At 35.9% G+C, this 12,754-nt stretch overlaps 1 protein-coding gene across 14 annotated transcripts in view; it reads left to right on the plus strand.

The window, feature by feature from the left end:
• The window catches only part of HACE1 (HECT domain and ankyrin repeat containing E3 ubiquitin protein ligase 1), a 109,550-nt gene that overhangs the window by 69,516 nt on the left and 27,280 nt on the right, over positions 1-12,754 (plus strand). For 13 of the 14 annotated variants that reach the window (XM_036247987.1, XM_036247986.1, XM_036247991.1 and 10 more), the window contains 6 exons: positions 4,394-4,728; positions 5,801-5,869; positions 6,112-6,199; positions 11,408-11,519; positions 11,614-11,711; positions 11,887-11,974. In XM_036247987.1, coding sequence (XP_036103880.1) covers positions 4,394-4,728; positions 5,801-5,869; positions 6,112-6,199; positions 11,408-11,519; positions 11,614-11,711; positions 11,887-11,974 — 790 coding nt within the window. The remainder of the gene's footprint in view (positions 1-4,393; positions 4,729-5,800; positions 5,870-6,111; positions 6,200-11,407; positions 11,520-11,613; positions 11,712-11,886; positions 11,975-12,754) is intronic. The other variant, XM_036247998.1, reaches the window with a different exon arrangement.

The following is a 12,754-nucleotide window of genomic DNA, read 5'->3' on the forward strand; positions in this document are numbered from 1 at the left end:
TGGAAACCTCAGAGCACCTGAAGGAGAAGGCAACTCTGGTTCTGAAGCAGAGTGAGTGTGGGGAAGACAGTTCAGGCTTCCTGAATCTCGATACACTGTTTTTGTGAATAGTAAGTGGTAACTATTTTTTTTTTTTCTTTTTTTTTTTTATCCTCACCCGAGGATATTTTTCCATATTTTGTACAGATAGAGTGGGAGGGAGAGAGAGGAAGGGAGAGAGAGAGAGAAACATCGACGTGAAGGGACACACCGAGTGGCTGCCACCCGCACGACCAACCAGGGCCGGGGACAAACTGCAACCGAAGTACGTGCCCTTAGCGGGAACCGAACCCGGGTCTCTCCGGACCGCAGGCCGATGCTCTAACCGCTGAGCCAAACCGGCCAGGGTGTAAGTGGTAACTATTTAAACAGTTTCATGGAAGTATAATTGGGAAAATTTGGAAGCCAAGAAAGATCGAGAAACTTTTAACTTTAAGATCTGATCTTTGGGGCTGTGACATTTGGCATTATTAAACAGAATAGTCAGACTAACAGAATTTCAAGATTCTGTTAATACACTTAAGTTAGTCATGCTTTCCTGTCAAATTTGTATCTCACTTTGGCACATGGATCTTGAAAAATTTTTAATATTTCAGCAAGCTTGGGACTGTATATTATAGCTTTGAAATACAACTTGAAATGTTTTGAAAATCATATATGATTGTCATCATTGTTACTATACAACTTGAAATGTTTTGAAAATCATATGATTGTCATCATTGTTACTATACAACTTGAAATGTTTTGAAAATCTTATATGATTGTCATCATTGTTACTATAGAGAGAATATAATTCTGTGGTGAAGATCACTCAATAATATGAAATGAAGCAATATTTTCAATGCCGAGGAGCCAGCTCGTATTTTCCATATTGACTCATTTTTCAGTAGCAGTTGATATGTACAGTGCTTTGTATCTTATCTAATGTTTTTATCATTATTTATGAGTATAGAGAGCATTGTTGATATGATTTGCAATGATTTATTTTTAATTTTTAATATTTATTATAATCTTTTTCATCTGTGGCTGCTACCATAGTTAGAAATTATTTTCACAGTATTCTTTTGTGGTTGAGGAATGCATTTTCTGAACAAATCTTCAGAGGGACAACTTCCTAGGTAAAACTACAGTCGGCTCTCATTTATCGCGGTTAATCAGCTCCAGACTCTACTGCAATAAATGAATTTCCGCGAAGTAAGCTTCTTTCTTTATACACAGTCGTCCCTCACCATGTCACGCTTTGAAAAAACCGCGATAGAGTGAAGCCGCGAAAGTCGAAGCGCCAAGTGGCGAGGGACGACTGTACCTCAAGATTGGGATTTTGGTTTAGTGCATGTATGAATGAAGAAAGAAAAGGTGGAAAAGAGAGAAAAGAAAGTCCTAAGATGACTTACTACTTCTCTTTTTCCCCTCATTTTTTAAAATTGTATACTGTGCTCCTTTATTGAAAACTTTTTTTTTTAATATTCTAGATTATTCAAAATTTGCCTTTCATTTTTGCACGTTGTCAGTATTTGAAAATAGGATTGTTACAGGTTCAGGCTCGGTGCTCTCGTCTGCATGAGCGGCAGGTATCATTTCCTGCCCTAGGCTCATCTCCGTCCAGTGTGTTGGTTTTCTAGGGTTATGCCTTTCTCATTTAGAAGCCTATTATTCCTTTTTCCTTTGTTTCAAGCAGCTTTTTTAATCACTAACACCTGTTCTTTCTATTTTGGAAGTTCATTTTCTGATGTAAAGCTAAATAGTTTTGTTGACATAGTTCATTTTCATCTTTTATAGCAGGTTTAATGCTTTGCTCATGAACTGAAACTATTCACCCTTGAATCATTATTAGAATCAAGACATTTTCATGAAGCCCTGGCCGGGTGGTTCAGTTGATTGGAGCATTGTCGCAAACACCAAAAGGTTGTGGGTTTTATTCCTGATCAGGGCACATGTGGGAAGCAATCAATCAATGTTTTTTTTCTTTGCCTTCCTCCCTTCTTCTCACTCTGAAATCAATAAACATAGCCCTGGCTGGTGTGTCTCAGTTAGCTGGGTGTCGTTCTGTGCACTGAAAGGTTGCCTGTTTGATTCCTGGTCAAGGTATGTGCCTGGGTTGTGGGCTTCGTCCCCCGTGTGGGGCTTGCAGGAGGCAGCTGATGGATGTTCTGATCAGTGTTTCTCTCTCTCCCTCTCCCTTTTGCTCTCTCTAAAAACCAATAAAAAAATCAGTAAACATATCCTCTGGTGAAGATTAAAAAAAAGGACATTTCAGTGAGGATTTTATATCAATGTTTATGGCGGTTAAGGGACCCTTAATCTTCCAGTTGCTGTCTGCCATAGGCTCATCTCCATTCTAATGATGGGAAAGCCCTCTTGTGGGGGATAAGGACGTTAATTTCAATCTCAGAAAGGGTATAATTAGTTTCTCCCTTTGCTTACCTGTTGACCTAGTACATACTAATGAAATGTTTGTTGATAAAAAACATTTTTTAGGTTTTTGCTGATAGTAATGGGTTTTTTTTTAGTCCATTTTGTTTTTCACTTTTTGGTTTAACATTTAAGTGAAGACTTAAGGGTGATTTGATATTTTGTAAATTTAGTCAAATATTCTCAAAAAGAGAGTATTATGGAAACCTGAAGAAAGGCTGAAGATGTAGCAGAGGGATTTGTTACATAATAATTGGAAATAATTTTCTGGCAGAAGAGGTTTCAAATATGGTTGCCTAATCTCTTCCCATAGTGGTCTTTAAAAGTAAGATTATTTCTTTTAGTTGAAATAATGTAAGGGTGTGTCTTTCCAAAATACATGACCTAGTTTGTAGCATTCTGTGATCATACATGAATAAAAAAATAAAATAATGTACATTCATTTTCAGAAAGTTTATCATTCACAATAGGAATATTTAAAATAGTGTAGGAATGAAGACCCATTTAACCACTATGCCTCTACCAGTTGTTAACCTTTATTTGGGATTAAAAATATTCCTGTGAGTTCTTATTTTCCTACCTTTATTGAGATATAATTGACAGAAATACTGTATAAGTTTAAGATATACAATATGATGATTTGATACATGTACATATTGCAAATACTTATCACAATAAGGTTAGTTAATGCCTACTTCACCTTACATAATTATCATTTTATTATTGTTATGGTAAGAACATTAAAGCTTTACTCTCATAGCAGCATTCAATTATGTGATACAGTATTGATAACTATAGTACCATGTTGCTGTACATTAGATTCAGGTCTTTTAATAGTAGTTTATATTTCTGCTTGTGTTAAAAACTACTAATTATTAGAGATGATGAATATATTTCATCTTTTCTACTATTTAGTCCTGTTGTAGCATTTGAGATTCCTTAATACTTAAAAAAATAAAAATTTCTTTGTTGTTTACAAAAGGAATTCTTTTTCTTTTCTTTTTTTTTTTTTTATCCTCACCCGAGGACATTTTTCCATTTTTGTTTTGGATAGAGTGTGAGGGAGAGAGAGGAAGAGAGAGAGAGAAACATCCATGTGAAAGCAACACATCGAGTGGCCGCTTCCCACACAACCCCAACCAGGGCCGGGGACAAACTGTAACCAAGGCACGTGCCCCTTGCGGGAACCGAACCCGGGTCTCTCTGGACTGTGGGCTGACACTCTTAACCGCTGAGCCAAACTGGCCAGGGCAGGAATTCTTTTCCAAAGGAATATTCTAAATAGTGTAGAAATAAATTGTTCACTTCCTTTTTTTAAGCTATTAGTCTCTACTTGGAATTAAGAATTTGCTAGTCAGTATTTGATAGTTACTGTCTGTTAGAGATGGATTTTATATGTGCGTTGATAAGCATATGTATGTATGTATACATGTGTGTGTATTTATGTCATGCCATATTTTAAATTTCTTGTCTTAAATTTTCAGAATTCTAGGGATAAGATATAAAGAAAAGAACACAGTAAACTAAGCTGTTTAGGCTCTTTAGGAATTATCTTTTTAAATTTTAAAAAGACTTATAATTGAAAATTGTTGACACATTAATACAGTAAAGGCTAAGGGTATTATATATAAAAAAGTAATATATGCTTTTAAAACTAAATACAGTATTTGAACACTTCTAAAAGAAGATTGCTTATACATTTTTTGTTAGGTTTTAGTTTTCCGTTTTTATTCCAAGGAATGCATAAATGCAGATTGTTTTCATTATAAAGGAAGAGATTATCATTTATATGACATTCATATCTTTTTGTTATTTACCTATAGGCACTGCTGTCACATTAACTTGGGAAAATAGAAGTAGCTAGAGTAAATTTTCTCTTTTATATTTGTTTGGCTGGAGTTTCAGAATGATATTTTAAAAAAACCTTTTCTTTTTCTCTTAGCCTCTCGAATTGCTTTGGCACTCATTAGATGAATGGCTAGTTTTAATAGCTACAGAACTGATGAAAAACAAAAAAGACTCAACGGATATCACTTCTATTTTACTAAAACAAAAAGGCCAAGATCAAGATGGTACTTCCATTCCTCCATTTGAACCTCCAGGACCTGGGAGCTATGAAAATCTATCCACTGGCACCAGGGAATCTAAACCAGATGCTCTAGGAGGGAAACAGGAAGCCAGTGCAGACTGTCAGGATGTTATTTCTATGACAGCTAACCGGCTAAGTGCTGTCATTCAAGCTTTTTACATGTGCTGTTCTTGTCAGATGCCTCCAGGGTAAGAGGGTTTCTGCTTTGTTTTGTGTGCAGGTCTCAGCCTATCAATAACCAATCTGGTGGCTGGACCAGCCCTTGTGGTTCTTATTATGATCGCAAGGCGCCCTTCAGCAATAACCATCAGGAAACTTTGAAAAAAAAAAAAGGTTTATTACTTACAAGGTCTGGAAATTACATGGCACACCTGGGGCCACACAGCGAGGTCGCAGGGAGAGAGCAAGAGCGAGAGCGGGCCCACAGGAGAGCTAGCGCACAAGCCGTGTGGGTATGGGCCTGGCATTCTGCTTTTTGGGGGGTCGAAGGTAGAGGGTTTCTGGTGCTCACTCTTTACTGGTGAATTTAAAACATAAGAGTGGGAATTTAAAGTGTGGGAAGAAAAAAAACAAGTGGCCTCAGTAGTCAGTTATTCGAAATCAACCAAAATCTCTCAAACAAAGGAGCCTCAGTGGGGGAAGGTGGCCTGGCTCTTATCTAGTTGGGTGGCTGGCAATGTGTTTATTAAAGATAGCCATCTTTGAAGTGTATGCCTCTTTGAAGCGGGAAGCCTTGGCAACCAAAACTTAAGGAAGGCGCTTGCGTTACAAAGCAGAAAGCCCAACTGTCAAGGCTTACCACATGCTTATTATTTCTGCTCTGATAGATGCTATGTTTTTGAGTTTTGTGTGTGTGTAATTTTAGTAAAAACAACTGGTAATTTGTTGATTTTAGGTTATATTCTGATCTTGTTTTAGGATACTCATTGTACTGATCTAGAATTAGCTCAAAATATAAGCGTTATATAAATTATTAGCATGTACAATGCTGAGTGCCCTTTGTGTAGGATCACTTTATTATGTATTTGAAATATATAGACCAGGGATGCTTAATATGCAAGGTTTTTAAAAAGTCACTTGTTTATATGTCAATGAAAAGTATGTATTTTTCATCTTAAAGATTAACTAGGCATGCCTCAATTTCTTAAATTTGTAAAGATGATTCAAACCCAAATATTTTTTGTCTAGAAACCAGACCAGTTCAATACATACCATCAATTTTTGTATGTGTGTTCAGATTTTTTTTTTTGCTCCCCACAGAATGACTTCACCTCGTTTCATTGAATTTGTCTGCAAACACGATGAAGTCTTAAAATGCTTTGTTAACAGGTATGGCTTTCTTGGATTCATGAACTGCCCTTATAGCCTTCTCTTTATTTATAGTTTTCATCTCAACAGAAAAATGTTACTTCTGTTAAACAAACTATTAAAATAATGTTCAGTGACAAGTGGAAGTACAGTAGATGTGTTATTCTTCTGTTTCAGTATCTATATATCTGAATCTGCATTTTGCTTAATGCTAGTCATCCTTTCTGTTCATTTAAACAAAATGTATTTTATTTTTCTTTCAGAAATCCCAAAATTATATTTGACCACTTTCACTTCCTTCTTGAATGTCCTGAGTTGATGTCAAGATTCATGCATATCATAAAAGCACAGGTAGAAATTTCTCTTAATCTTGTTTTTAGTCTGTCTAATGAAAGTTAACTTTCTAAATATGAGTACTATTTAGTGAAGTAATTATTATACGTGAGACTTCCTGCTATAAAGGAGTGAAATTACCTTATTCTTTAGTATATGGAGTTATGTTAGTATGTTTCTTTAGTATGAAGAGCAATTTTTCTTCTTTAAGAAATGTGTATTGCCCTGGCTGGTTTGGCACAGTGGTTGGAGTGTCAGCCTGTGGACCAGAGAGTCCCAGGTTCGGTTCCTGCTAGGGGCATGTACCAAAAAAAAAAAAAGAAAAGAAAAAAATAAATGTGTATTGAGACCCTACTATGTGCAGAGGCCATTCAAAGACAACAGAATATATTGCCACATTTCCCTAAATGAGTTTCATGGAACACTAATCCTATAAGGCTCATGGTCCCTGAGAAAAGGCTTTTATTCCCTAATACATTTGGAAAAATATGCCCTGTTGGAGATTTATGAAGTTTATCAGCATCTCATTAAAGGCTTTGAGAAGCCCTTTGCTAAAAATAGTAATTTAACTTTGTTAATTCTCCAAACTTATTTGACCTGAGAATCTTACCGCTGCTAGGGTTCATTCCATATATTTCATGTTTCATGTAAAATGTTAGGAAAAGCTTATTTTACTACTTAACTATATGACTTTGGGCACAGTTCCAGCTTCCTTGAGCCTTGGTTTCTTCCTCTGTAAAATAGAGATAAACCTCAAAACTATTGTAAAGACTAGGTTTTAAATAGTGACTGGCATATATGTTCAATTAATGATAGTTGTTTTCGAGGTAGAAGACATATATCCTTTCTCCAAGAGCATCTTAGTTCAGTCTAGCAGGGGAGATAATAAATGTACCTGTAAGATAGTAATTACGGTATTACCTGGTTCTTCAGGTGTTTAAGGGATGAAGTACTTGCTTCTGGCTGCTATAATCAAGGGACATTTCAAAGAGGAGATGAATTTTAAACTGGATCTTGAAAACATGCAAAATTTGAAGAGAGTAAATAGGCAAGATGAACATGCTAGCCAAGATACAGACATGTAGGTAGAAAAGTGTACAAAACTGCCGTGGTTGAAGCAGGAATTCTGTGTAGGTGAGCAATGAGACATAATTCTGGAAAAGCAGATTTGGGTCATCCTGTGTTAAACCTTGGTTGCCAGATTAAAGAATCTTTGTTTGTTAGGATGCCAGGAGCCACTGATTGCTTTGCTTCAGGAGAATGACATGATCCTCGCAAAATTTTAGGAAACAATTTGTTAGAATTGTAGGATAGACTACAGGCTATGGTCTGGTTTGTAGTCATAGGATAAATACTATAGGTGTTTTTAAAAGTTTTTAGGGACACCAACTCTTTCAGAAGTTAAAGCTAAGAACCAAATCTTATAAAATTATATGTCTCTCAGTATCCTTTGACATCTGTTTAATAATGATAATGTACAAGAGAAGGTAGTAACTATAACCTACATTTATTGAATGCTAACGTTAGGTCAGGTACCATATATATTTAAATGTGGATTATTTTATTTTTGTAACAATCATGTGAGGCCAGTACTCCTATGGAAGCTGAAGAGGTTAAGTAAGTTGTATAAGGCATTCAGCTACTAAGTGCGAGAACCAGAATTTAAAAATCTGTCTGGTTCTTAAGTTCATTTCTTAACCTACATTATGTGACCCCAGTCTAGGGTAAATGAGATCATGGGTGAAAGAAACTTAGAAAAGAGATAGTTTGCTATTTTCTAATACTGTCTCTGTTTTCACTTCCTTTAACCCCTCCCTTTCTGAACAATTCAGTCAGAAAGCATCTGCTTCAGCTATTCATCTTACCACCTTTTTGACCCACAGCGGGGATGTTGTTGCCTGACCGGGTGAGGAAGGTGTCCACGAGCACTGTGGTGTTCCACGGTGGGGTCTGGAGCCTGGGCGTGGTGAGGGGTTGTCTGTGTAGAAGAGGGCTCAGCATGGAGTATGGGAGTTGGAGTGGCGTATGGAGGGGTGTGGTGTGGAGGGTGGTGACGGTTGCTCAGAGAAGTTCGACAGAGCCCAAGTGGGGTGGAGGGCATGCGTGCAGTGAAGGGTTCGTGTTAACAATAGGATGCTGGTTATACACAGGTTGATCAAATAAGTAAGTATAGCAAAGATGTTGGGAGCTTCGTTTGTCATTGTTGGAGAAAGGAGTTACAGAGTGGAGGGAGATAGAATGAACCACATGCTGTTGGATTGGAATTGGAGATGGCATTGTGAACTTAAGTTTTTAACGTAGATAGATGTAGCAAGCCTGGCACCCAGTTCTTGGTCTCTAAATACTGTTCTCAGAGAATCAGGGCACCCAGGGCTGGGTCAGGGAAAGTACAGATGAGCCTGGAGCATCTTATTGTACAAGAAAGCTGTTTAAAGAATTATGTTATATTGAAAATTACTCAGAACCAGCTCAGATGGACTCCACTGCCCAAATCTGGAACAATTTGATCATCAAGATAAATAAATAATGATGGCAAAATACTGTAAAAAAAATCAACTCATGAGTCTGTATTGAAAAAATTAATGAATAAATGGAAAGTTTGATGATGTGAGGGATAGTTTTACTGTCTCAAAATATCTCCCCATGGAATATTTACTAATTACAAAGATTAAAAAAAGGCCTTCAAAGTGCTGGCCAGGTGGCTTGGTTGGTTGGCATGTTGTCCCACATACCAAACGGTTGTGTGTTTAGTTCCTGGTCAGCGCACATACCTAGGTTGTGGGTTCGATCCTTGGTCGGGGTACATGTGGGAGGCAATATTCTCTGTTGCTGTCTCTCTCTCTATCTCCCCCACCCCCAAAATCAGTAAACATATCTTCAGGTGAGGGTTAAAATAAAACAAACAAAAAAACTTGACAGTGGACACATTTGGCAGTGATCAGTGCAAGCCTATTAGTGTGCCAGCTAATAAGATGCTTGGAGAAGAGCATGGCATCACTTCTTTAACATTCCTGCCAGAGATGCACACCCTGCGTGTAAAACGTCACACTAGCTCCAGCTGGGACATACAATATTGGAAGGTCATGAACATTCAGAAAACACAGAAGAACTCTATCAGAATGAGATAGGACAACTAAAAATAATTCATGAGTCATGATGCTATAAAGGACATTATTAGGAAACTGACAAAACTTGAATTGGGGCTAAGGATTATATATGTGTCTATTAGTTTTCTGATTTTGATGGTGGTTTTCTGGTTATGTAGAAGAATTTTCTTATTTGTAGGAAATACACAGTGAAGTGTTTTGTTTTTTAATGTTTTTTTTATTTGTTAATTTTAGAGAGAGAGGAAAGGAGAAGGAGAGAGAGAGAGAAACATTGATGAGAGAGAACATCAATTGACTGCTTTTTTCTTGTCCCCTACGTGGATCCGGCCCGCAACCTGGGCATGTGCCCTGATTGGGAATTGAACCGGTGACCTCTTTGTGCAAGGGTCGACACTCAGCCACTGAGCCACACTGGCTGGGCCACACTGAAGTTTTTAGAGGTGACTGGACGTCATGTTGGCAATGAAAAGAAATAGTTTGTATTCTACACTTAGAAATTTTCTGTAACTTGGGGGCTATTCCAAACAAAAAAGTTAGAAACAAGAACTATCTCTGCTAAGGGATTGACTTCTTGTTCTGTTGGCGGTTTTCAGGTGGCCTGTAGTTAATGGGAAAAGCATTTTGTATTGCTGTACAAATGCTAATTCAGAGGAACCTCTGTAATCAGTCCTGTTTTGTGAATTATTTTATGGAAATGCAGGTACTCAGAAAGTTCACATACAAAAATTTGCCCTTTGGCTTTGTAGGTGTGTGTATATGTATTTGGATGTTTTGATTTTACACATACCTTATTGGTTTTTGAAGGTTGCATTTTGTATTTTTTCGTGTTCCTTTTGAATTACTTTAAAACATTGCCACTTGCTTTTATTTCTTGGTTCACATTTTATAGATGAAGGATATAGTTTAATATTTAATATCTTATAATGGCAAGGACGTTTACTGTCATTTAAAATACTTATTCACAATAATTTTAACATTGTTATGTGTGATAGTAAGAACACCTCTTCGTTGAGCATTCTGGGTGTTGAGTACTGTATTCTACAAGTTAACATCTTGGTGTTGCATTTTTTTTCTTCTATTAAATGGGGATAATAAGAGTCCTTTTCCTCACGGTGTTGTGAGGATTACATGTCAAAATGTATCTCAAGTGCTCAAAACAGTACCTGGCTTATAGGTGCTTTAATAAACATAAGCTAATTTATGATTATCATTATTATTATGCTCTATATTTACATTATTTAACTTAATCCTCACAATTATCCCTTAAAGTATTATTTCCCCTATTTTACAGGTGGGAAAACTAAAGTTCTGAGAGGATTCTTAATTCCTCTGAATTCTTAATGCACTTGTGTTTGTTGTACTTCACTGTTTAGAACTTAATATTATATGTGTATTGTGTTATAATGCTAGCCTCATCTCTTTAACTGGATTAAAAAATGTTGAGCAAATAAATTGAGATTTTTTTTACAGCTCTTATGTTACCTGCAGTGTTGGCACGTGCTGGGTACTCAGTAGTACTTTCTGAATAGTCATAAAAAATTGCAAATCACATGCAGTTCCATATTTGGCAAATGAACAAAGGGTAGAGAATTTCTTTTCTGTTTAAGAGATCTTATTCTTTAATTTTTAGGGGGAAGGAAGAAAAAAAGGGGGTTACTAATTCTTTTTTGGTTGCTGCATATATTCAAAGAATAGAAATAAGAATAAAGTTAAATGTAAAAGATTTTCATGACAAATTAAATGGAACATGTGACATAATTTTTATGGATGTGAAAATTCATTTTTATAAGCCTTGTTGTGTTTAAAAGAAATTGGAAGTAAATGTGTTTAATTACAAATATAGCACTAAGTTCTTAGATATAACCTAATTTATCAAGTCTTTTCTGTTGAAAATGTAAGGAATTTTAATAAGTACACTCTCTGGATAGTCAAAGTATTTCAGCTAAGTTTTGCCTTTTTGTGAATAGTTGTTGAAATGTCAGGACATTATCTGGAAGTACTTATTATAAATAAAGGTCTAAAGATGATTACTTGTAGAAAGGGCATTTAGCATGCTAGTTAAGTGAATTTAATAGGTGACTGAAATACTAACATATTTTACTGTTATTTGTTGGAATAGCCATTTAAAGATCGCTGTGAATGGTTCTATGAACACCTGCATTCAGGACAAGCAGATTCAGACATGGTGCACAGGCCGGTGAATGAAAACGACATCCTGCTGGTTCACAGAGGTATGTTGAACCAAGAAGTGCTGTGTATGTGAGGCCCAAACTACTAGTTCTTGAAAATTGTAATATGTAAAATTAACCAGTACTGTATATTTAGATTCTATTTTTAGGAGTAGCTGTGAAGTTGTGTCAAAAGCAAATTGTGCAAAGCTAAAGCAAGGCATAGCTGTACGGTTCCATGGAGAAGAAGGCATGGTGGGTACAAAATAAGTGCTGAGAAGATCACTTTGTATAAAGGACTGAAATCCACTTGAATAATATTTAATATTTAATTGATAATAGAAGAAATTTAATATGATTTTATATTTACAAAAACTTTCCCTGTCTTATATGTTTCTGTTGATGCTTAATTTTATTTTCTTGAACTCAGGGTCAAGGTGTTGTGCGTGAGTGGTTTGATATTCTGTCTAATGAGATAGTCAATCCGGATTATGCATTGTTTACCCAGTCAGCTGATGGTAAGTTGTACAGTCTAGATGACTTTTTCTGTGACTTGTCACATTTTCAAACTACTTCAGTGTATTTTATTCTATGATTCCCATAATAGCCCTGTAAGATATGTGGGGTATTCCATTTCATAGAAGAGAAAACCCAAATTCTGAGTTTTTGTCTATGTTAACGCAGTTAGTGAGTGGAAACCGACTCAGTCTAGCAGTTCTTCCTCTAAACAGCTGGGTCTCAAATGCTTGTCACATATACTATTGCTGGCCCCAAGAAACTTTTCATTAGTTCTTTGTAAACTAAAACTAAATTTGTTCACTTTAAGAATTGTTCTTTAGTCTACTTTTTTTTGAGTTAAAATGTGCTTTAGTGAAATAGTGATAGTAGATGAACTTGCAAATAATCCAAGTCCTTATTTGGGAACATTGAAATTTGCTAATAACCCTATTTGAGTTTCCAAGTCTCAAAATTTATTGGTCATAAAAATCAAAATCTAAAAATCATGGTGTCATACCTTATAATTTATTTATGTATAGTAACTTAGTTTTCAGTGTTTTTATCAAGGCCTGACAACTAAAAAACTCTTATTTATCCATATAATATTGATTTAAAAAACGATTTGTTGAAATGGTACTTGTGACCTACAGAACTGTAATTTGATATTATAGGCTAAATGGAAATAGTTAATATCGCCTTACTTGTGTGTGAGGTATAATCGAGAGTTTTGTAACTTGATAGAGACATATCCAAGTGAAGGTAGGAATTCAGTTTTTAAATGCTATGTACAGTTGCTTTTA

Source organism: Molossus molossus, unplaced genomic scaffold (assembly GCF_014108415.1).
Source record: "Molossus molossus isolate mMolMol1 unplaced genomic scaffold, mMolMol1.p scaffold_m16_p_8, whole genome shotgun sequence".
Lineage (NCBI taxonomy): Eukaryota > Metazoa > Chordata > Mammalia > Chiroptera > Molossidae > Molossus > Molossus molossus.